We start from the raw sequence: 21413 nt of genomic DNA, 5'->3' as shown, positions 1-21413 counted from the left end.
CCCCAAGCACAAGCCCGCCCATTTTTGCCCCTTGGGCGCCCGACCCGCCCCTACTACCACCCTCCAAAACAAGGCCCAGCCAACTCTGCCATTGGGGTGCAAGCCCCCTCATCCGCCTTCGGAGGGCAAGCCACACCCCACCCCGCCCCCGAGCACAGGCCCCGCCCCACTTTTGACCCTGGGCCCTAAGCCCCACCCCTATCCCCGTCCCTCGGACATAGGCTCCGCCCCCAGCACCACCCTCCATGCTCTGTGGGACCCCACTCCAGAGCCTAACCTCATCCCCCGGGTAAGAATACTAGAATTTCGCCTTGGAGGCTAAAGAAAATGTTAGTTTTTCTGCCGCCGCCTAAGGCTACTCTGGCCACTACAGCCGGAGCCACAGCCACTTCCGTTCCCGGCGGCCCCGAGACCAGAAGCGGAAGTGAGCGCGGTGGCGGCAGACGGCGGCTGAGCTGTGCTGCGCGGCGCCGCGCGGCGCGGCGCGGTGCGGTGGGAGTGTCTCCGGCTGGTCTGCAGGTGTGGCCCGGCCCCTCGGGAGGGCGGGGAGGGCTCGGCCGGCGCGGGGAGGGGCTGGAGGGCCTAGAATAGCTCCGCCTGTCTGAGGTGCTTCCTCCCTGCGATCATCCCCCGGCCGGCATGAGGCCCACACAGCCGGGGCCTCGCATCTGGGCGCCCACCGCCCGGTCTGTCGCTCTCAGGTACCCCCCGTCCGGGCAGACAGGGCTGTCATCCTATCAAAAGGGAAATCCCAAACAGTCCAGGTCCCACGGCTCAGGAATGTGGTGACACCGGCCCCAGCCCTCACCTGTCCTTTCCAATTTTTAGGGGAAGTGCATAAAGAGGGCCCTACCTTGCCTATAGTATGCAAGATAACTGCAAATTAGTAATCCACGTTTTATTTGATACGATACTTACTATTATCTAGCTTTGCAACTGGTAAGTGAGGTCTGGGTCTACATGTGCAAACTGGTTTGATTGGCCAAATTTACTTAAAAAATTGAGTGCATCTTTCTATTAAGGAATGAATTGGATGACGAGAGATTTCTTTTGGTGACTGACAATTTGAAGTATTTTAGCTTAATATCTGTTAGCCTGGCTTTGCATCTCTTCCTTTCTTTAACTTTTTCTTTCTCATAAGAAAGCTTTTGGCCAGGCTTGGTGGCGCACTCCTGTAATCCCAGCACTCTGGGAGGCCGAGGCGGGCAGATCACCTGAGGTCAGGAGTGCGAGACCAGCCTGGCCAACATGGTGAAACCCTGTCTTTACTAAAATACAAAAATTAGCCGAGAGTAGTGGCGGGCACCTGCAATCCCAACTACTTAGGAGGCTGAGGCAGGAGAATCGCTTGAACCCCAGAGGCAGTGGTTGCAGTGAGCCGAGATCGTGCCACTGCACTCCAGCCTGGGTGACAGAGCAAGACTCCATCTCAAAAACAAAAACAGCAGCAAAAGGAGGAGTTTTAACTTTTTTTTTCTTTATTTTCTATGTTTGAGACGACTTTTACTTCTGCTCTGGGCATCAAGTTTTTCACTGTGAGGTGAGGGTGTCTTAAGAAAAGTTGTTTCTCAGTTATTTCACAAATATTATTATCAAGGAAAAGTAAGACTGTTATTCAAATCTTTTCAAGTTGGCTCCAGTCCTTCCCCTAAGCATGTGAATCACGGAGCTTCAAAACTAATGGGACTTCAGGGAAAAGACGATATAAACTTTGCAAGTAGTGGAAATTCAAATTGAGTTGGCCATTTTGAATTGGGATGTCTTTTTTTTTCTTTTGAGACGAAGTCTCGCTCTGTCGCCCAGGCTGGAGTGCAGTGGCCGGATCTCAGCTCACTGCAAGCTCTGCCTCCCAGGTTTACGCCATTCTCCTGCCTCAGCCTCCCGAGCAGCTGGGACTACAGGCGCCCGCCACCTCGCCCGGCTAGTTTTTTGTATTTTTTTTAGTAGAGACGGGGTTTCACCGTGTTCGCCAGGATGGTCTCCATCTCCTGACCTCGTGATCTGCCCGTCTCGGTCTCCCAAAGTGCTGGGATTACAGGCTTGAGCCACCGCGCCCGGCCTGGGATGTCTTTTTTAATAATGGGATTAAAGCTCATGTCTACTGAGAAATGAGGAAAAAATTAACTTCAGAGGAAAATCATGCATCAGGCTTCAGTTTTATGAGTGAAGTGTTTGTTTCCAAAAAGAATATATGCGCTTGCCTTGCCTTTTTAAAAAGAATTAATACTTTTTAAAAATATTTATATTTATTTTTATTTTTTGAGACGGAGTCTCGCTCTGTCACCCAGGCTGGAATGCAGTGGCACAATCTCTGCTCACTGCAAGCTCCGCCTCCCAGATTCACGCCATTCTCCTGCCTCTGCCTCCTGAGGCCCGGCTAATTTTTTTTGTATTTTTAGTAGAGATGGGGTTTCACTGTGTGAGCTGGGATGGTCTCGATCTTCTGACCTCGTGATCCGCCCGCCTCGGCCTCCCAAAGTGCTGGGATTACAGGCGTGAGCCACAGCGCCCTGCCAAAAAGAATTAGTATTGTTTCTTAAAGATACCTGAAACTGTGTGATTATGTCTTATGAAAGACAGGCATTTTAAGTTGTTATTATATTTGATTTTTGTGGTATCATATTGTCTTTTTTTAATTTTGAGACAGAGTCTTTTTTGAGACAGAGTCTCACTCCATCAGCCAGGCTGGAGTGCAGTGGCACTCCAGTGCTCGCTGCAGCCTTCTCCTCCTGGGATCAAGCAATTCTCCTGCCTCAGCCTCCCGAGTAGCTAGGGTTACAGGTGTGTGCCACCATGCCTGGCTACTTTTTGTATTTTTAGTAGAGACGAGATTTCACCATATTAGTCAGGCTGGTTTGAACTGCTGACCTCAAGTGATCCGCCGACTTCGGCCTCCCAAAGTGTTGAGATTACAGGTGTGAGCCACTGTGCCTGGCCACCTGGACCTCATTCTAAGGCCATGGGGAAGTCACTGAAGTTTGAAGTAGAGGAGTGACATTATTATGTTTGTGATGTAAACAAAACACTAGCTCCTGGATTGAGCATGGAGTTTAGGATGGACAAGGATGAATGCAGAGTCCATATGGGAGGCTGGAGAAGTTCAGGGCTTGGATGATGGTAGCTGGGGCTTGATGATTGTGGAATTGGAAAAGTTGGAATGTTTGAGATGCCTGCAGGAGGTAGAATTGAGAGAATTTGATGATGGATGCATTCTCTTTAGCACGTAAGCGGGGTCTGCAAACTGTGGCCAGTGGGCCAAATCTGGTCTGATGCTGGCTTATATAAATAAAGTTTTATTGGAACACATTTGTTCATGTGGCTGTTTTTGCCCTGTGACCATATAATTAAGTGGTTTCATCAGAGACCATATGGCTCACAAATCCTAAGACATTAATTACTTAGCCCTTTGCAGAAAAAGTTTACTACCCCCTAATATGTAAAGCACTTAGTATTCATTAAGCACTGTGCTAGTGACTGGATGTGGAGTTGTGAAAAAAGTAGATACAGGTCTATACTTAAAAAGTTTACATCAGGCTGGTTGTGATGGCTCACGTCTGTAATCCCAGCACTTTGGCAGGCCTAGGCAGGTGGATCACCTGAGGTCAGGAGTTTGAGACCAGCCTGGCCAAAAGGGTGAAACCCCATCTCTACTAAAAGTGCAAAACTTAGCCGGGCGTGGTGGTGCATGCCTGTAATCCCAGCTACTTGGGAGGCTGAGTCAGGAGAATCACTTGAACCTGGGAGACGGAGGTTGCAGTGAGCCGAGATCACGCCCCTGCACTACAGCCTGAGCAACAGAGTGAGACTCAAAAAAAAAAAAAAAAAAAAAAGTTTAAAAATAGTTGGAGAGAGACAGGCAATAATCATTTAAGAGATAAATGTCAAATCACACCTTCATATAGGCAGTGGAGGGAAAGTAGATGTTCTTAGAGGTATTTTGAGGGCAGCTAGGAGTTAAAATGATCCTTTGATGACATGGGAAGAGTCAGTAGAAGTCACTAGGCGCTATTGTTTGAAAGGGGGCTTGGGGCCCAACATGTTGCTTATGGAGGCAGATGTCCTGTTGTAAGGGTTTTTATTGTGGCCACTCTGCTGGAGACCCCCCAAAATGCTCTGCTTCCGTCCTCTCCCCTTCTTTTACCTCAGTGTCTCTTTTATTGCAGGGAGGACACCGACTGAGACCTCAAACCCTGGCTCCAGTGTCATGGTGAGGAAGCTGGGGGCTCCTGTGGTTGAAGGGGTGGATACGTAGGATAACTATGTCCTCTGGGCCCTGTCTTCTCTCTCCCCACTTCCCTGCCCAACTGAGGAAGAAAGGGGAGGGCGAGTGAGGAGCAGCCTCATCCCTGCCCTAGGGGACCTGGGGACGTCCTTCTGTGCCTGACGTCTAGAGGGAAGCTGGCATGGAGGAAGAGCCCCACAGCAGACCCCAGGGCTCTGAGCGGAGCTCCTCCAGGGCCAGCCTTGCCATCCCTGGTTAGACCTATTGAAAACACATGTGGCCATAGAAATATAAATTCAGCTTAAATTTATTAAGATTCAATACATTTAGCCGGGCATGGTTGTGTGTGTCTGGAATCGTAGCTACTTGGGAGGCTGAGATAGGACGATAGCTTGAGCTCAGGAGACTGAGGCTGCGTTGAGCTAGGATTGTGAGCTTGTACTCCAGCCTAAGCTACAGAGTAAAACCCTGTCTCTTAAAAAAAAAAAAAAAAAAAAAATTAAAAAGTTTAAAGTGCTCAGTTTCTCAGTCGCCCCAGTCACATTGCCCAAGTGCTCAACAGCCACATGTAGCTGGTAGCCCCTTTCTGGAAAGCGCAGGCATGGAACATTCCCATCAGCAGAGAGTGATGTCTGTTGGACAGCGCTGCTCTGAAGAATTCTGCAACTAAAAGGCCATACAGATTCTCAGATGAGGCCGGGCGTGGTGGCTCATGCCTGTAATCCCAGCACTTTGGGAGGCCGAGGCGGGCAGATCACTTGAGGCTGGGGGTTCAAGACCAGCCTGGCCAACATGGTGAAGCTCTGTCTACTGAAAATACAAAAAAACAGCTGGGCGTGTGGCGCGCGCCTGTAATCCCAGCTAATTGGGAGGCTGAGGCAGGAGAATCACCTGAACCCGGGAGGTGAAGGTTGCAGTGAGCCGAGATTGCGCCACTGCACTCCAGCAAGACTCTGTCTCAAAAAAAAAAAAAAAAAAAAAAAAAAAGACTCTGAGATGCAATGGAAGTCCTACTTTCACAAGTATGAAAGATTATTAAGGACATAAGTCTTGGGGAATCCCAGGGAGTTCACAGAAATTAAGCGGTCAAGCCCAAATTTGTGATGCTGTGCCAATTTGTGATAAGGAGTTTAGGAAAAACTCTGTAAGCCAGGAAGGACAGGCTCTGGCATCACAGTCAGTGGAGTTACACAGAGAGCCAAAACGTACACTCTAGGATTTGTCCAAATGTTGAAAGAAAGTGAACATTTCAGCTTGGTGGCCCATGTGATCTCTGTCACAGCTACTCAGTTCTGCCGTTGTGGCCTCAAAACAGCCATTGACGCATTGTAAATAAATGCACGTGGCTGTGTGCCAAGAAAACATTATTTACAAAAATAGGCGTTGGGCTGGATTTTCCACGCCTGCCGTGTCTGAACATTTTCTCTTCTCCAGTGATAACCAGTCATTCTGCTCACTGGTGGGGGCGGTCTTTGCCGAGCCAGAACGTGTGTGCTGTTTTAGGGATCAGTCACCTTGGAGGATGTGGCGGTGGAGTTCATCCAGGAGTGGGCATTGCTGGATAGTGCGCGGAGGAGCCTGTGCAGATACGGGATGCTGGACCAGTGCAGGACCCTGACCTCCAGGGGTAAGGCTGGCGTCACCTGGCTCCTTCCTGTACGCAGGCACTAAATGCTTCTTAAGCGCCTGCCATGTGAACAAGACAGACGTGGCTTAGGCTTTGTGGCGCTTATCGTCCACAGGATGGCAAAGCTTCATCTGTTGCACTGCCTTCTTTCCCTCTTTAGTAAGGCCCTGTTTTGGTCTCCTTGAATTTGCTCCCAGGCTTCCGAGGTGAGAGAGCCTCAGCCCCTTGGGGCAGAGGGGAGGGTGTTTGTGGGTTGGGTCCTGAGTTCATTAGCTACTGGGCAAGATCCCTTTGCGACCCATCACACTTGCTCAGCCCAAAGAATCTGAAGCCCATGTTGAAGCTGAAGGAGAGTCTGAATTGAAAAACAAGAGTTTGTTTTCCCCTGCAAGCCCTCCCTCCCCCAGCGCCTGTGTCTGTCTTCGTGTGCAGGAACTCCACCATGCAAACCCAGTCGCGTCTCCCAGCTGGGGCCAAGAGCAGAGCCAAGGGCAACAGAACGAGGGATTCTCCATGCCACGGGTGTAGGTGAGTACCTAAGACGGGCTGTGGATTCCCTGACCCGCCTGGCTGGGTGGTGTGCCCTGGGAAGTGTCAGGTTAAGAGCATTTTCAAACGCCCTTTGTTCTGAGGGGACACCGAAGGCTATTCGGAGTGAGGTTTCTCAAGTTCCTTTAGCTTCTCTTCTATTTTCACTTTCTAGCCCTCCTCTTCTACTTTCCTTTGGTTTCAGAAAAAGATTTGTTCTAATTTCTCTTAAAAAATTAGAGGGCCAGGTGTGGTGGCTCATGCCTGTAATCCCAGCACTTTGGGAGGCCGAGGCTGGTGGATCACCCGAGGTCAGGAGTTCGACACCAGCCTGGCCAACATGGCAAAACCCCGTCTCTACCAAAAATTAGCCAGATGTGATGGTGTGCACCTGTAATCCCAGCTACTCGGGAGGCTGAGGCATGAGAATTTCTTGAACCTGGGAGGTGGAAGTTGCAGTGAGCCAAGACTGCATCATGGCACTCCAGCCTGGAGGATAGAGCGAGACTCTGTCTCCAAAAAAACAAAACAAAACAAAAATTAGAGCTATAAGTCACACACCATGAAATTCACCCCTTTAAAGTGTGCAGTTCAGTGGTTCACGACCTTGTGTAACCATCACCACTACCTAATTCCAGAACATTTTCATCACCCCAAGTAGAAACTCTGTCCCCATGGGCAGTTACTCCCCATTACCCCTCCCTCAGACCCTGGCAGCCACTAATCTGCTTTCTGTCTCTATGGGTTGTCCTGTATAGACATTTGTATAATAGAAATCGTATCATAAGTAGCCTTTGGTATCTGGCTTAGTATAGTAATTTTGTGTTGTAAGTAAGTTATAGACTGGGTAGTTTATAAACAATAGAAGTTTATTTGACTCCTAGTTCCGGAGACTGGGAAGTCTAAGGTTGAGGGGCTGCATCTGGTAAGGACCTTCTTGCAGCATCATAACATGGTGGAAGACATCATGTTGCAAGAGAACAAGAGAGGCCCAGACTTGTTTTTACAACAAGGCCACTCTAGAGATAACTAACCCCCTTCTGAAGTAACCACATTAATCCATCCATGAGGGCAGATTCCTCATGACCTAATCACCTTTTTTTTTTTTTTTTTTTTTTTTTTTTTTGAGACAGAGTCTCGCCTTGTCACCCAGGCTGGAGTGCAGTGGCGCGATTTCGGCTCACTGCAACGTCTGCCTCCCGGGTTCAAGCGATTCTCCTGCCTCAGCCTCCTGAGTAGCTGGGATTACAGGCGCCCACCACCACACCCGGCTAATTTTTGTATTTTTAGTGGAGATGGGGTTTCACTATGTTGGCCAGGCTGGTCTCGAACTCCTGACCTTGTGGTCTACCTCGGCCTCACGAAGTGCTGGGATTACAGGTGTGAGCCATTGTGCCCAGCCACCTAATCACCTTTTAAAGGTTGCAGCTCTCAATACTGTTGTATGGGAATTGCTTCCAATCCATGAACTGTGGAGGACACACTTAAACTACAGCAGTATCTGTCTTCTTTCACTTAGCCTCATGTTTCCCAGATCCATCCATGTTGTAGCATGAATCAGAACTTAATTCCTTTTTAAGGCTGAATAGTATACATTGTATGGATAAGCTACATTTTGATTATCATCAGTTGATAGACAGTTGGATTGTTTCTACTTTTTAGCTATTGTGAATAATTTTGCTGTGAACATTTGTGTACAATATTTCCTTTTTCTTTCCTTTTCTTTTTTTTTGATAGTGTCTTGTTCTGTCGCCCAGGCTGGAGTGCAGTGGTACGATCATAGGTCACTGCAGCCTCAGCCTTTTGGGCTCAAGTGATTCTCCCACCTCAGCCTCTTGAGTAGCTGGGACCACAGGTGCATGTCCTCATGCCTGGCTATTTTTAATTTTTTTTTCTAGAGACCATTCTTCCTATGTTTCCCAGGCTGGTCTTGAACTCCTGAGCTGGAGTGATCCTCCCACCTCGGCAGAGTAGTGGGATTACAGGCGTGCGCCACCGTGCCTGGCCTTGTATACAAGATTTATGTAGACATGTATTTAATTCTCTTAGGTATACACTGAGGAGTGGAATTGCTGGCTCATATGGTAATGCTATGCTTAACTTCTTGAGCAACTGTCATACCACTTTGCAAAACAGGTGCACCATTTTACATTCCCACCAGTGGTGATGAAAGTTTTGACTTTCTCCACATTCTCACCCATACTTGTCGTCCACTTCCTTTTTAAATTTAACCTTTCTATGTATGTTCTTTGTCTAGTTCTTTCTTGCTCTTTTCTCTAATAACATCTGCTTTCTGGAAATAGTCTCAGTCCTCATAGAATTCTTAGCTAGGAAATTGCCTCTCATTTCCCCCTCATTCCTATGACTGCCAGAGTCCACACATAGCCCTACACACAGATGCTGGCTTCCCTTTCAGGCTCTTCCCAAGTCTAGGGTCGATATTAAAAGCTGGGCTGGGTGTGGTGGCTCATGCCTGCAGTCCCAGCACTTTGGGCCGATCACTTCAGGTCTGGAGTTTGAGACCAGCCTGGGCAACATGGTGAAACCCCATCTCTACTAAAAATACAAAAATTAGCCGGGTGTGGTGGTGGGTGCCTGTAATCCCAGCTACTCAGGAGGCTGAGGCAGGAGAATCGCTTGAACCCGGGAGGCAGAGGTTGCAGTGAGCCGAGATAGCGCCACTGTACTCCAGCCTGGGTGACAGAGTGAGACTCCATCTCAAAAAAAAAAAAAAAAAATTAGCTGGGCATTAAAAAAAAAAATTAGGTGGTGCATGCCTGTAATCCCAGCTACTTGAGAGGTGGGAGGTGGAGGTTGCAGTGAGCCAAGATCGCACCACTGCACTCCAGCCTGGGTGACAGAGTGAGACCCTGTCTCAAAAATAAAATAAAAAGTAAAGAAAACATGTGACTCATGCCTGTAATCCCAGCACTTTGGGAGGCTGAGGCGGGTGGATCACAAGGTCAGGAGTTGAAGACCAGCCTGGCCAAGATGGTGAAATCCCGTCTCTACTGAAAATACAAAAACAAATTAGCCAGATGTGGTGGTGGGCGCCTGTAATCCCAGCTACTTGGGAGGCTGAGGCAGAGAATTGCTTGAACTCGGGAGGCGGAGGTTGCAGTGAGCCAAGATCGCGCCACTGCACTCCAACCTGGGTGAAAGAGCAAGACTGTGTCTCAAAACAAAAGTGTATGTGTGTACACACACACACACACACACAAATATATATATCTATATTTACATATATATTTTCAATTTTATGCCACTATTTCTTTTTGAAAGGAGTTCATTTTTTCTCAATTCATTTCAGACTGGAAATCTCAACTTGAATATATGTATTTGGTATTAAAATTTGAATATTTATATTCAATATTAAAAGAAAAGGCCTATGTGTGTATAGTGTGTATATATATTCACATACATATGTGGATATATATGTAGGTGAATACATATTTTCAATTTAATGTCACTATTTCTTTCTGAAAGGACTTCATTTTTTCCCCCCGTTCATTTCAGCCTGGGAATCTCAGCTCAAACCCAAAGAGTTGCCTTCTATGCAGGCTCTTTTGGAAGAAGCATCCTCCAGGGACATGCAAATGGTAAGATGCACGTGGTTTTCCCTGGCTCCCAGCACGGGAGAAGCTGAGGAACACGTGAGGTGGAAATACAGGACCAGAGCCAGGGAGGTGTTAGCAGCGTGGGTATCTCTTGGAAGGGAAACAGTGTCTGAGGGCATGTCCTGTGACTTCTGAATTTGGGCAAACCCTGACTGTTGCTCAAGATTTTTTTTTTTTTTTTTAAGACAGAGTCTCGCTCTGTCACCCAGGCTGGAGTGCAGTGGCATGATCTCGGCTCATTTCAGCCTCCACCTCCCGGGATCAAGTGATTCTCCTGCTTCTGCCTCCCGAGTCGTTGGAACTGCAGGCGTGCACCACCACATCTGGCTAATTTGGGCATTTTTTGGTAGAGACAGGGTTTCACTGTGTTGGCCAGGCTGGTCTCAAACTCCTGGCCTCAAGCGATCTGCCTGCCTCAAGATTCTTTTTTTCTAGAAGGTTTCCTGAAGGAAACATTTTAATAAATGTGAGTCAGACATTGAGTGTGTGAAATATGACCTCCTCCTTAGCAACTGTCAGAAAAACTCCACCTGGTAGAGAAGCCCCATTGTGAGTAAGAGGGAGCCCTGTGATAGAGCTGGCAACACACTCAACTTGACGAACCCCAGCTGTCTAAACAAGGCATGGCTTGAAAATGTTGAGAATATGCCCCTGGTGGGGAGGACCCCTGGGCACTGACACAGATATTGACGAGCTTCCCACCATCATTCACCTCTTTTTCTCTTTTTTAAAAGACAGAGTCTCGCTCTGCCACACAGGCTGGAATGCAGTGGCATGTTCATGGCTCAAATTCTGGGCTGAAGTGATCCTTCTACCTCAGCCTCCCGAGTACCTGGGACCACAGGCCTGAGTCACCATGCCCAGCTATTTTTTTTCTTTTTCTTTTTTTTTTCTTAGAGATGGGGTCTTGCTGTGTTGCCCAGGATGATCTTGAACTCCTGGCCTCCTGTGATCCTCCCACCTCAGCCACCCAAGTAGCTGGGACTACAGGTGTGAGCCAGTGGGCCCAGCCATTACTCACCTCTTGTCAGGAGCAAGCTCCACCTGGAGAAGAGGCTCCTGAGGAGTTGAAAGGAGGCAGGAAATATTTCTGGAGGAGCCGTAATCTGGATTTGGATGAGAGAACTGGCCAGACAGAGGCCGCTTTGATTGGAAAGAATGTGGGGAAGTTGCTGGGCATCCTTCTCTTCTTAGGAGACCCGTCTAGATTCCACACTGGAAGGAAGCCCTTTTCAGTGTGGAAAAGTCTTCCATACGAGCTTGTACATTAACAGTACAGGAGAAAATATACACTGAGTCCCCACCATCCCCTCTTTGGCCCTGAATTCCTTCCCCCTCAAACGATAGGACCTTCCAAAGTTTGGGTTCCCATTCCTGAGTGTTGGTGAAAGTTAGGGTTAGGGTTTGGATAGAAAGAGGCACAGAGCTCAGCTTCACTCCCCAGGTGGGGCCTGTTAGTCCCAGGGTCAGTGAGAACCCCAGGATCCCTCGGTCAGTGCCCCTTCCCCTGTGTCATGGATGGGTGTCAGCATCAGAGATGCCCCACCCAGTGGATAGGGTGCAGTGGCCTACGTTTTAGAGACCCACACTCCACTTCTTTGCCAGGGAAGCTTCTGGAACACCGAGAAGCCTCAACCTGTGCAGCCTGGTGTGGGCTGCAGATCAGCCAAAACTCACAACCTGCCTGGCTGCAACAGACCCCCGGGCAGCTGACAGCCCTCCTCACTCCCCAGGCCCTGCTCATTCTTGGTTTACACTCTTGTTTTGGTGGAGGACACCCTCCAGTAGCTCCTTGGGAACAGGTGCTTGGGTTTTGAGACCTTGAGTTCTGAGAATGTCTTATCAGGGCTGCTGGATTGCAGGTTCCTCATCCGATGTGGTGGTTGTGATAAGCCTCATTACGGAACATCCTTTTTCCTTTCTTACCTTTTTACATAGATATGGGGTCTTGTTCTCTCGCCTAGGCAGGAGTGCACTGGCATGATTGTAGCTCCCTGTAGCTTCGAACTTCTTAGTTCAAGCGCTCTTCCTGCCTCAGTCTCCTCCCGAGTAGCTGAGACTACAGGCGTGCACCACCATGTCTGGCTAATTTTAAAAAATTGTTTTGGAGAGAAGTCTCGCTGTGTTGTGCAGGCTGGCAATTGCAGGGCATTCTGTGTGTCATGTAGCCCCCAGTGCTTGTTGAATGCAGGGATGAATGGATAAGGTGTTGCAGAAGGCATCTCCAGGTCCCATCCTCCACCCCCATGTCTCTCTTGCTCAGCAGGTGGACCCCATGTGAAGAAAGGAGAGAGGGAGAGAGAATGAGCCACGAGGGCCCGGTGCCCTCTTCGTTTCTGTGGGCTCTCTCCTTTCAGTACAGGGCTCCAGCGCCCTCCACAGAACTCCACACCCAGCCCAGCAAGCCCCTCTGTAATGGGTGCTGAGAGTGGCAGGCATGGGGCTCTTATTACATCAGAGCCCCAGGAAACAGGCAGTCACAGACTATTCTGAGTGGGCAGAAGAGGTCCACCTATGGATACATATTTAGAGAAGCTGAGGAGTTCATCACTGAAGACATCCAGCCCGTGAGTAGTAGAGGTGGGTTTGGAGCAAGGAGTTGAACCCAGACCTAACCCCAGAGACCACAGTCTCAGCTGCCAGGTTCTGCTGCCTGACAATCATACAACCTGCCACTGGGGTGATGCTAGCCCTTCCGGGCCATGCCAGGCATCATTGCGCCTTGTCACAATCACTGAGACCCTGCACGGTGGCTCTGAGACCTCCCTGTCACATGGGAAAAAGTGCTGATGGCCAGGGACAGAGTGAGTCCCCATGGCCTCCCTCTCTTTTGTCGGCTGGTCCAGTGGAGGGACCAGTGAAGAGGAGGGTGGGAAACTGCTCTTAGAAGAGCCCCAAGGAAGCCAGGCACGGGGACTCACCCCAGAATCCCAGCAACTCAGGAGGCCAAGTTGGGAGGACCACTAGAGCTCAGGAGTTTGAAACCAGCCTGGGCAACATAGCAAGAACCCGTCTCTGCAAAACATACAAGAATTAGCCGTAGCCAGGTGTGGTGGCGTGCACCTGTAGTTCAGCTGCTTGGGAGGCTGAGGCGAGAAAATGGCTTGAACCCGGGAATTCAAGGCTGCAGTGGGCCATGTGTTTGCAACACTGCTCTCCAGCCTGGGTGACGGAGCAGGATTCTGTCTCAAAGAAAAATAAAAAGCCCCAAGGGAGGCTGAGGAACAGCCCTTGTTCTGTCCCAGGGCCACCCCACAGCTGCCTCTTCTGCAGACACCCAGCTCTTTGAGGCTGCAGTGTTGCTGCTCTCGTCCTCTGCTGGGTCCCCAGGCCTGCACCAGCAGTGCCCATGTCTCAGTCCGTTCTCACCCTGCTAATAAAGACATATCCAGACTGGGTCATCTATAAAGGATGGAGGTTTAATTGACTCACAGTTCAGCATGGCTGGGGAGCCCTCAGGAAACTTACAACATGGTAGCAGGGGAAGCAAACACGTCCTTCACATGGTGGGCAGGAAGGAGAAGTACAGACAAAAGGAAGGAGAAGTACAGACAAAAGGGGGAAAAGCCCCTTATAAAACCATCAGATCTTGTGAGAACTCACTCACTATCATGAGAACAGCAGCGTGGGGGTAACCGCCCCCATGATTCAATTATCTCCCACCAGGTCCCTCCCACGATATATGGGGATTATGGGAACTACAATTCAAGATGAGATGGGGGTGGGGACACAGCCAAACCATATCAGCCCAGTACATATTTGTTCGACAAATCGGCAGAACACCTAAAAACACTTTGTTTAAGTAGAGTGACCTGTGTCAAAATGATTCTGATGCAAACATTTGTCTCAAAATGTACCTGTGCGATTTTAATTTATGACTCAGAAAGGCCAATGTCATTGGAAAATTTTGATTACTTGTATTTCCTGGGAGGACAGGGTACACCATGCCACACAGGTCCACACAGGGAAGCACCAAGGTCAGCCTGGGGGCAGAAAGGAGCAAGGGGATAGCCCAGGCCATAGCCTTTCTTGGGGTTTCCACAGGAAAGGTGAGGCTGGGCAGGGTAAACCGCCCAGGATTGGTCAGTTTGAATAATTTTAGTGGACCTTGGCGGGTAAGTGCTGTCCCTGGCTGTTTTAGGGCAGGGGAAATATTGACTGAGATAAGGAGCCGGTGAGATAAGAACTGTATGGTGTGTGGGCTGTGGGTCACAGGGGAGTTAGAGACAAAGTTGGCAGGCAGTTTGACCCTGTGAATGATGGATGCCCTGTGGACAAGGACAGCATTCCTATTCAGAACCGATATCTCCTGACCTTTCTTTCTTTTTTGTTTTTTGGGTGACTTAAACAGCAGAAATTTATTTTCTTACCCTTCTGGAGGCCAGAAACCCAAGATCAAGGTGGCAGCAGGGCTGGGTTCTCCTGAGGCCTCTCTCCTTGGCTTGCAGGTGGCCACCCTCCTGCTGCCTCTTCACACGGCCACCCCTCTGTGCCACACCCTAATGTTCTGTAGTGAAACATCTCATAGCCTCTCCAGGGGCTCTGTCCTAACCTCAGGTCTGTCTCTGCATCTGCAGTGTGTTAAATCCTGGAGACCCTCGGTGGCGGCTGGTGCCTGCAGTAGGTTGGGAGTAGTTACTAGATCTGAGGCTACCAGATGCCAGACCCGTGTACCTTGCCTTTTTTTTTTTTTTTAAAGACACAGTCTCGCTCTGTCACCCAGGCTGGAGTGCAGTAATGCAATCTCAGCTCACTGCAACTTCTGCCTCCCAGGTTCAAGTGATTCTCGTGCTTCAGCTTCCCGAGCAGCTGGGACTATAGGCGTGCACTACCACACTTGGCTAATTTTTGTATTTTTAGTAGAGATGGGTGTATCAGTCTGTTTTCATGCTACTAATAAAGATATACCCAACGAGACTGGGCAATTTACAAAAGAGAGATTTCGTTAGACTTACAGTTCCACGTGGCTGGGGAAGCCTCGCCTCACAATCATGGCAGAAGGCAAGGAGGAGCAAGTCACGTCTTACATGGATGACAGGAACTAAAGAGACCTTGCACAGGAAAACTCCCCTTATAATAACCATCAGATCTCATGAGACTTAGTTATTATCAGGAGAACAATCATGGGAAAGGCCTGCCCCCATGATTCAATTACCTCCCACTGGGTCCCTCTCACAACACGTGGGAATTCAAGATGAGATTTTGGTGGGGACAGAGCCAAACCATGTCAATGGGGCTTCACCATGTTGGCCAGGCTGGTCTTGAACTCCTGGCCTCAAGCAATTCTTTCACCTCAGCCTCCCAAAGTGCTGGGATTATTGGCATGAGCCACCGCACCCGGCTCCATTTGTCTTGACATCTGGCAGCCCTAAGCCCCAAACCAAAGGTCTCTTGGGCCGAGAACAGCTGCAGTGCTACCTCTGTCCTGCTCAGCACCCTCCTGTCTTTTCCCAGGGGCCGGGGCTGTTCCTGAGGATGCAGCTGGTGCCCTCCGTAGGAGCGAAGGAGACACCATTGACTCAAGAGGACCGGCCAGCTCTCCAGGAGCCGCCTTGGTCTCCGGGATACACGGTAAGCCTGGGAGAGGTTCACTGTGATGGCACCAGGTGCAGTCAGGAAGGCCTAGGGTGCGGGGTGTCTGTAAATTGGGGTAGGGGAGGGGAAGGAGGGTGTCTGGGGCCTGTAGGAGGCCCAGGCTGTGGGCTTGGGGTGGTGCAGTCTGTTTCTGTGTTGAATATACTTGTCCCCAGGGTGATGGCGGGCTCCAGGGTGGGTCCTGGGGGAGGGTCTGGTTGTTAGACTGTGGGCCCTGCCTTTCCTGGTCCAGCCTTTTTTCTTCCTGTCCTTCCACCCCAGTCCCACTGCTTCCACGACCTTGAAACTGACAGGAACTGGCAGGTCCTATGACCTGAGCAGGCTCAGGGAAGCGAGGACCTCTTGGCTCTGGGCCCTGTGTGTCCTTACCAAGGCAGAGAGAGAATGGGAGAGAGAGCCGCTGTAAGGCAAAGGTTGCTAACCCCCAGGCCGTGGACCAGTGCTAGCCCCTAGCCTATTAGGAACCAGGCTGCAGAGCAGGAGGTGAGCGGCGGGCGAGCATCCATGCCTGATCTCCGCCTCCTGTCGGATCAGCAGCAGCACTGGATTCTCGGGGAAGCGCGAATCCTATTGTGAACTGCGCATGTGAGGGATCTAGGCTGCAGGCTCCTTATGAGAATCTAACTAATGCCTGATAATTGAGGTGGAACAGTTTCATGCCAAAACCATACCCCCACCCTGGTTTGTGGAAAGATTGTCTTCCATGAAACTGGTCCCTGGTGCCAAAAAGGTTGGTGACTACTGCTGTAGGGCACATCCTGAGCCCCGCACGAGGAGAAAAGGCTTCCTCCCACTTGTCCCTGCCCTGTTCCCTCGCCCAAGGGACCTGCTGCATGTACCCCCCACCCCCCATCCACCACCAAGTCCTGCTAGCGTTATCTCCAAAATGTAACCCACCTCCAGCGGCCCCTCCTGTCCCCGCTGCTGCCCCCCTGCCCAGAGCCACTGTTAGCTCTCCTGGACTCTAGGTCGGCTCCTGACAGGCGCCTGGGCCCCACCCTGGACACAGAAGCCAGAGCGATCCCTTAGTCAGGTCAGACGTGTTTCCTGAACAAGCAGCTGCCAGCAGAGAAGAGTTCACACCCTACTCCAAGGAGGGGTCTTCCTCCCAGAAAAACTCACTGACTGCCTGCTCCTCTCTCACGCAGGTCCACCTCCAATCTTCCCTCTACCCCTCAACCTCCTGGCCATCCACTCCCCACTGTTTTCCCAGCTTTTCCCTGACTTCTAGAGCCTCCTTGGAGGGTGCCACCTTCCCCAGCCCCTGCCTGGGCACCCTCTCTCCAGGCCATTTTGGATCACAGTGATGAGCTTTGTATTTAAGGATTGGGTAAATCCTGACAAGGTAAATGGGTCTATCTCTTCTTTTATTAATATGTTCCCCAAAGCAGGATCGAACATGCACATTCATCTGGGGTGAGCAGGTGTGAGTGGACCCCCTCAGCCTCTTGACTCTAACTGTGACCCCTGTCACTCTGTGCAGGGACTAAAGGCCGCTGTGCAGATTCAGAGGGTGTTGATACCAGTGCCTACGCTGGGCCACCCCGACCCGGGGGTGGCCGGGGATTCTGGTGAGTGAGTGCCGCGTGGAACACGTGGCCAGAGGGCCCTGCTATCCTTGTGTTCTGTCCAGGAACTTGTATCCCATCCTGCCTACATTTCCTCTGACTGCAGGCACTGCCGTGGCACCATAGGGAGAGGATGCAGAAAGCCTCTCTCGTTATTTGTGTGTTTAAGCAGGAGGGCACTTCCAGTGACAGATTCTTCTGTTAAGAAAGAGAGGTTCACTCAACTGCAGGAAAAGGCCAGACCTCTCTTTGGGCAACATGAAATTCTTGACTACACGATAATGTCGATTTTTGAAAATTATGATTGAATTTACTAGAAATGGCCTGTGTTTTAACTGGGTTTTTAAAAATGAGGTTCAGGCTGGTTGCAGTGGCTCATGCCTTTAATCCCAGTGCTTTGCAAGGCGTAGGCAGGAGGATTGCTTGAGGCCAGGAGTTCGAGACCAGCCTGGATAACATAGTGAGACCCCTATTTCTAAAAAAAAAAAAAAAAATTAGCCACAGGTGGTGCCTCCTAAGTCCTAGCTACTTGAGAGACTGAGGCAGAAGGATCGCTTGAGCCCAGGAGGTCAAGGCTGATGTGAACTACAGTTGCTTTACTGTATTTGCAGCCTGGGTGACAGAATGAGTCCCTGTCTCTAAAAAAAGAGGTTCAAAGCCACTTCTCCTGAGAAGTGGGGAAGAAATTAATTCTAGAAGACAAATAACATTTTAGCTTTAATGGTAAGGTGTTTGTTTTCTTCCAGTTTGCCTTTTAGTAAGAATAATAAACTTTGTTTCTTAAAAGTGCCATCCACTCTTGTGTCTGGAATCTCTGTTATCTTCTTGACAGGGAACAATTCTTAGATCTAGGTCATGTGTTGCTCTTCAGTATATTTTTGGTAAGCCTTCTGGGCTAGGCTCTATTTTGTTACTACTTCTTTTTTTTTTTTTCAATTGAGACAGCAGCTCGCTCTGTCACCCAGGCTGGAGTACAGTGGCGTGATCTTGGCTCACTGCAACCTCTGCCTCCTGGGTTCAAGCGATTCTCCTGCCTCAGCCTCCCAAGTAGCTGGGATTACAGGTGTGCGCTACCATGCCCGGCTAATTATGGTATTTTTAGTAGAGACAGGGTTTTGCCATGTTGGCCAGGCTGGTCTCAAACTCTTGACCTCAAGTGATCTGCCCACCTCGGCCTCCCAAAGTGCTAGGACCAGAGGTGTGAGCCACCGTGCCCGGCCTATTTTGTTACTTCGTGAAGCGGGTAACACCACCATTGTCATCATCTGGTGGTGAGATGGGGACCAGGAAACAGTCACAAAGAAAGCACTGACCCCTCTTCCGTGGAGCTCACAGTCCGCTGGGTGGTCAGAGTTTGAAATGAGTAACAGAGTCCAATGCAAGCGTGTTGTACAAGGACTTCATCTCAGGGCACAGGGGAGAGTTCTGGGAAAGGATGGATATTTAAGCTCAGGCCAGGGTTTCTCAACTGCAACACCGCTGATACTGGGGCCTGTTTACTCTCAGTTGTGGGCCGTCCTATGCATTGTAGGGTGTTGAGCAGCATCTCTGGCCTCAACTCAACTAGACGCTAGGAGTGCTTTTCCTCTATGAGTTTACCAGGGCTGCCATATCAAAGTTCCACCAACTGGGTGGATTAAACAGCAGAAATATGTTGTCTCACCACTCTGGAGGCCAGAAGCTCGAGATCAAGGTGTTGGCAGGGCTGGTTCCTTTGGAAGCCTCTCCTTGGTGTGTAGATGGCCATCTTGTCTCTGTGTCTTCACATCATCTTCCCCCTGTACATGCCTGTGTCCAAATGTTGTCTTCTTGTGATGGGGTTTGGATTTGTGTCCCCACCTAAATCTCATGTCAAATTGTAATCTCCAATGTTGGAGGAAGGGCTTGGTGGGAGGTGACTGGATCATGGGGGTGGACTTCCCCTTGCTGTTCTCTTGATAGTGAGTGAGTTCTCACGAGATCTGGTTGTTTAAAAGTGTGCAGCACCTCCCGCTTCACTCTCTTCCTCCTGCTCCAGCCATGTAGCACGTGCCTGCTTCCCCTTTGCCTTCCGCCATGATTGTAAGTTTCCTGAGTCCTGCCCAGCCATGCTTCCTATACAACCTGTGGAACCAGGAGCCAATTAAACCTCTTTTCTTTATAAATTCCCCAGTCTCAGGTAGTTCTTTATAGCAGTGCAAAGCGGACTAATACATCTTCTAAGTACACCAGTCATATTGGACTAGGGCCTGCCCTACTGACATCATTTTAATTTAATTACCTCTAAAGACTCTATGTTCAAATATGGTTACCAGGGGTGAGATAAGATACCAGGGGTTAAGACTTCAAGATAGGAATTTTTGGGGTAATACACTTCAGCTCGTAACATCCACATACCCCCTAGTCATGAAAAGCTAAAGTGTCTCTAGATGGTACAGACTGAATTGTGCTTCCCCTCCCCAAAGTTCGTGTTGAAGCCCTAGTGTCTCCCCCGAAGGTGCCATGGGAGATGGGGCCTCTCAGGAGGTGACAAAGGTTACATAAGGTCATAAGGGTGAAGCCCTGAACCAACAGAACTCATGCCCTTACAAAAAGAGGAAGAGACACCAGGGCTGTCTCGCGCCCATGTGAGGACACAGCCAGAAGGCAGCTGTCTGCAAGCCAGGAAGAGAGCCCTCACCAGAAACCAACCATGCTGGCATCTTGATCTCAAACTTCCAGCATCCAGAACTGTTAGCAGCAAAGTTCTGTTAAGTCACCTAGTACATGGTATTTTGGAATGACAGCTCAACACCAAATGTACCCTGGGAGACAAACCCTGACCTAGACCATGATAAATACTATAACATTTAGCTTGGTCAGGTGTTGGGCTGTTGGGAGGTTGGGAGAGAGGATATCAGGCTTAGGAACAACATTGATAAAATTCCCCGTGGAGCAGAGAACCGTTTGCATCCAGGGCCCATGGAAGATGCTGTGAAGGGAGGAGGGAGAAGTGGAGAGAGAGTGGTGTGAGCTGATTGACGAAGAAGCAGGTTCCAGATTGTTCAGGGCTTGGAAGTGCAGGACAAGAACCTTGGCCCATGTTCTAAGCCCACTGGGAGCCAGTGACGTGTTTAGGTGAGTGGTGCAATGCACCTGTGATTTTTTTTTTTTTTTGAGATGGAGTCTCACTCTGTCGCCCAGACTGGAGGGCAGTGGCGCAATCTCGGCTCACTGCAAGCTCTGCCTCTGGGGTTCATGCCATTCTTCTGCCTCAGCCTCCCGAGTAGCTGGGACTACAGACGCCTGCCACCACGCCTGGCTAATTTTTTGTATTTTTAGTAGAGATGGGGTTTCACCATGTTAGCCAGGATGGTCTCGATCTCCTGACCTCGTGATCCGCCCGCCTCGGCCTCCCAAAGTGCTGGCATTACAGGTGTGAGCCACCGTGCCCGGCCTTGCACCTGTGATTTTAACAGAACCCCACCCCCAGCACCTGTGAGGAGTGTGGGCTCAGCGAGGAAAGCAGTGGTAGGTGGAGGCTGTTAGGAGTAGAGTGGTGCTGGTCTAGACTTGGGGTTGAGTGTGGAGGAGGTGTGCTGGGTTCCCCCAAGACCACCCCAGGCCCGATGATCCACTAGGAGGACTCACAGGAGATGTCGTACTCATGGCTATGATTTATTACCGCAAGTGGATATTAAGCAGAATCAACAAAGGGGGTGCCGGGCACTGTGGCTCACGCCTAATCCCAGCACTTTGGGAGGCCGAGGCGGGCGGATCGCCTGAGGCCAGAAGTTGGAGACTGGCCTGGCCAACATGGCAAAAACCCATCTCTACTAAAAATACAAAAATTAGCCGAGCGTGGTGGTGAGGCAGCAGAATCGCTTGAACCCGAGAGGAGGAGGTTGCCGTAAGACTCTGTCTCAAAAAAAAAAAAAAAAAAAAAAAAGCAAAAGGAAGCCTAGAGGAAACCAGAGCCAGGCTTCCAGAGTCCTCTCCGAGCAGAGTTGCCCAGGACAGGCTTAATTCCTCTATCGCCAAGTTGTGCCAGCACCACATGCAATGTTGTCTACTAGCAAAGCTTATTAGAGACTGAGCGCACACCGTTTTCACTGGCCAAGTAGGCTGACTTGAGGTACAGCTCAGAATGTGCCTGTCTTAGTTGGTTCGTGTTGCTATAAGGGAATACCAGAGTCTGGGTGATTTATAAAGAAAAGAAGGATAGGCGCAGTGGCTCACGCTTGGAATCCCAGCACTTTGGGAGGCCAAGGTGGGCCGATCACTTGAGGTCAGGAGCC

General features: G+C 49.9%; 1 protein-coding gene across 3 annotated transcripts in view; it reads left to right on the top strand.

Moving 5' to 3' along the window:
- Window positions 1-408: 408 nt before the first annotated feature.
- Window positions 409-21413, top strand: part of ZNF333 (zinc finger protein 333) — a 32397-nt gene continuing 11392 nt past the window's right edge. The window contains exons 1-7 of one of the 3 annotated variants that reach the window (XM_050769933.1): window positions 409-519; window positions 4164-4207; window positions 5726-5849; window positions 6282-6377; window positions 9894-9976; window positions 15449-15565; window positions 17073-17160. In XM_050769933.1, the coding sequence (XP_050625890.1) occupies window positions 4205-4207; window positions 5726-5849; window positions 6282-6377; window positions 9894-9976; window positions 15449-15565; window positions 17073-17160 (511 nt within the window). In that variant the 5' untranslated portion in view covers window positions 409-519; window positions 4164-4204. Of the gene's footprint in view, window positions 520-635; window positions 702-2631; window positions 4208-5725; window positions 5850-6281; window positions 6378-9893; window positions 9977-15448; window positions 15566-17072; window positions 17161-21413 lie in introns of those variants that run through there. The other 2 variants (XM_050769934.1, XM_050769932.1) reach the window with 2 other exon arrangements.

This window comes from Macaca thibetana, chromosome 19, assembly GCF_024542745.1.
Source record: "Macaca thibetana thibetana isolate TM-01 chromosome 19, ASM2454274v1, whole genome shotgun sequence".
NCBI lineage: Eukaryota > Metazoa > Chordata > Mammalia > Primates > Cercopithecidae > Macaca > Macaca thibetana.
The sequence above is the reverse complement of the archived record's forward strand: the minus strand, read 5'-3'. Positions and strand labels throughout refer to the sequence as shown.